The following is a 2,994-nucleotide window of genomic DNA, read 5'->3' on the forward strand; positions in this document are numbered from 1 at the left end:
GGAGGAGGAGGAGGAGGAGTGCGTGGCGAGGCTGCCAGCAGAGGAAGGCAGCGTGGGGCTCAAGATGGCTCCGCGACATGTGCCGTTCTCGCTGCCGGGGCCGGAGCGGTGCTGGGCAGAAAGGGAGAGCCGAGGGATGCTGCGTGTTTCCTTCCCTGTTGGAAGAGGCTGAGAAACGTTGTCCAGGGGCAAGAGGAACAGGCCGCACCGAGGATGACTCTGGCTATGCCGATGCAGTTGGCTGCGGAAGGCTTTGGCTGAAGAATGGGCTTTCCCACAGACTTCCCGTATGCAGTCCTGGGTAAATGGTGTGCTTCGTTACCGCTGCCCCGTCTGCAAAGCAGAGGCACCGTTCCTGCCTTGCGTTATTTGGGGGCATGGTATTCCATTCAATAATGTTTGCAAGCTGCTTGGAAGTGGGAAGGTCATTTTAATATCTGAACAAGTAAGATTTAGGATATCTGCATCATGGCTGCGCCATAAACGTCACTGTTCATCCGGGTGTCTGAGCTGTCTGTACGCCCTTATGGCTCTGTGGGCATTCGCAACTACAGCTTCCTGAGAAAAAGCCTGTTGGCAAATGATGTTCCTGGGTTAAAAACTTCCCCGTGCCTAAAATGGACAAACCAGGATCAGGGCTGAAGGGCTACATCAAAAGAGAGCACAGGCAGACGTCTTTTGAAGTCGTTTAAGTGGCCGCGGGTGCCCGGGGCTGCCTGAGCTCCTGCGGTGCCTTCCGCTCTCATTCTTGCTGTGAGATTATTTTATATTTTTTTTTGCCACCTGGGTCGGGGTTTCAGTTTGACTCAGAGAGGCGATACTCGAGAGCTTGGTATTGCTGTGTCTAACCGGAGAGCTTCAGCTCTTTGCTGAATGAAGCTGCTCCAAAGCGATTACTGAGAAGAGTTGTGCGGAGCCTCCCCGGGTCTGGGGGAGGTGTTTGTAGCCACGCTGGAGCACACCGTAAACATCTTAAACGGGAGCCTTGAGTCACGGGATGAGTGCTTAGCAGAAATGGGCTGACATCCCAACACCCTGCCGCTTTGGCCCTTTCCAAAATACCCACATGTTTGTACGAACAGTGGCCCGCGACACCATCACCAGAAATACAGCCCCTGGCAGTTCTGTTCCGTTGCCCGCAGCCCCGGTCTGCAGCGAAGGTGTTTCCAGTCACCTCCTGTCCTGTGTGAGCCGTCTCGGTGCCGCAGGCTCCGGGGCAGGCGCAGCGTTGGTGGCCCCTCTGCCCGCCGCGGGGGCGAGGGCACCGTGTCCCCCCCACGGGCCCTTCGGGGCTCCGGTCCCTGCCGTGCCGCTGGCGTTGAGGTGGGAAACTCCTCTCTGCTGTGAGATGGCACTGGAGCGGTGCTAACCTCGCTGTTCTCTTTGCCCCTAGAGTGATTTACCCTCTGTCGGACTCCCCCTCCGTGAAGATGTCCCAGTCGTCTCCAGCTGATGAAGGCGCAACGTTCGAGCACCTCTGGAGCACGCTGTAAGTGGTGGTTGATCATTTGCCTCGAGGTTTACCCCGAGGTAGAAGTGGCCCTTTGCTCTGTAATGTCTGTTAGCACGTGTCGTTACTGTCGCCCGAAGGGAGACGAGTTTCTTTTTCATGCTCCAGTTTTCGCATGTTCCTTTTCCACGTTGAGAATTTTGCTCCCGGACTCCAGTCTCCCGGCTCAGACCATTTCTTTTGCCAGACCCCTTTGCCCCCGGTGACGCTGGGCACTTCAAAGCCCGTCCTGTGCCACTGCTGGAGGTGCCCCTGCTCTGGCAGGGGGTGGCACTGGGGGAGCTCCAGAGGGCCCTTCCAGCCCCCACCAGTCCGTGGTTCTGTGATTCTGTGAGATGGTGTCAGGGCCAGAGCAAAGGTCCCCTCTTGCCCGGGATGTGGCAGGGGAGGATGTGCTGTCACTCGTCACTCTTCACTCATGAGGTCATAAGTCTTGGTGGCTGCCTAATTAAAGTGGATCTTTTCTAAAATTAAACATCTTCTAGCCACACCAAGACTTTTGCAAGTCTTCTGGCCTTTGAGCCTCTCGCTCTAATCCAGCAAGGAAGAAGGACGGTGCCTCATTTCGTCCTCTTTCTTCCCTGGTGTCCTCTCCCTCAAAGGCGTGCTGAGGGGACGGGGACGCTAGAGCAGTGGGGTAAACGAAAATTCCCAGGTCTCTGCTTGCTCTACCCGCCAGCAACAGTTTGCCTGAGCAAAGCCTGCTCCGCCATGTGAAAATAAAAGCCGAGGATGGGGGGGAGAAGGTGAGAAGGGAGCATGGTTGACGGGAATGCGAGTCGCTGGGTGGTGGAGGTGCGGGTTGCGCTGGAGAGCTGGCAGGCTGACTGCGCCGTCCCCTTTCCACAGGGAGCCCGACAGCACCTACTTCGACCTCCCTCCGTCCAACCATTCGGGCAGCAATGAGGTCTCCAATCGCACAGAGGTGACGATGGACGTCTTCCAGATGAGAAGCATGAACGACTCGGTCATGGTGAGTGCTCAGACTGCGCAGGTGGGAGCTGCATCGAGTACAAGTCTGTTTTCCCCGCCGCAGGCTGGGGGCTGCGAGGCTGGGAGAGGGATGCTTGCGGCTTCATAAACCGAACACAGCTGCTACAGGTGCAGTCGTCTGCGCGGGGTCTGATAACCTGTAATCGACGGCTGCGCTGCAGGAGCGCAGCCGGGTGGTACAGCGTGTCGCAAAAGAGCGGCTACTTGTTCACGGATTCTCTTGCTGCAGGCGGCAGCGGGGCTCTGTGCCGCGACGGTGGTGGAGCTCGAGTTCCTCGACAGGAGGAGAGTGTAATCTGCTCCAGTATAAACATGCTGTGTAGTAAAAGCTGTTTGTAAGCTGCCGGCGAGGCAGAGCTGCTGGAGGGGCACGCTGCGCTCCCAACGCCCAGCTCTGCTCCCACCGCAGCCCCCCCGGGCCGTTGCCCTTCCCTCCAAGAAGCTGGCGTGTCCCCATCTAAGGCGAAGGGTTTGAAAAGCGACGTAGGGGC

At 57.6% G+C, this 2,994-nt stretch overlaps 1 protein-coding gene across 1 annotated transcript in view; it reads left to right on the plus strand.

Annotated features, from left to right (window-relative positions):
* The window catches only part of TP73 (tumor protein p73), a 34,767-nt gene that overhangs the window by 6,695 nt on the left and 25,078 nt on the right, over positions 1-2,994 (plus strand). Inside the window, exons 2-3 of the mRNA XM_009889627.1 lie at positions 1,394-1,489; positions 2,360-2,483. Coding sequence (XP_009887929.1) covers positions 1,394-1,489; positions 2,360-2,483 — 220 coding nt within the window. The remainder of the gene's footprint in view (positions 1-1,393; positions 1,490-2,359; positions 2,484-2,994) is intronic.

Source organism: Charadrius vociferus, unplaced genomic scaffold (assembly GCF_000708025.1).
Source record: "Charadrius vociferus isolate BGI_N301 unplaced genomic scaffold, ASM70802v2 scaffold477, whole genome shotgun sequence".
NCBI lineage: Eukaryota > Metazoa > Chordata > Aves > Charadriiformes > Charadriidae > Charadrius > Charadrius vociferus.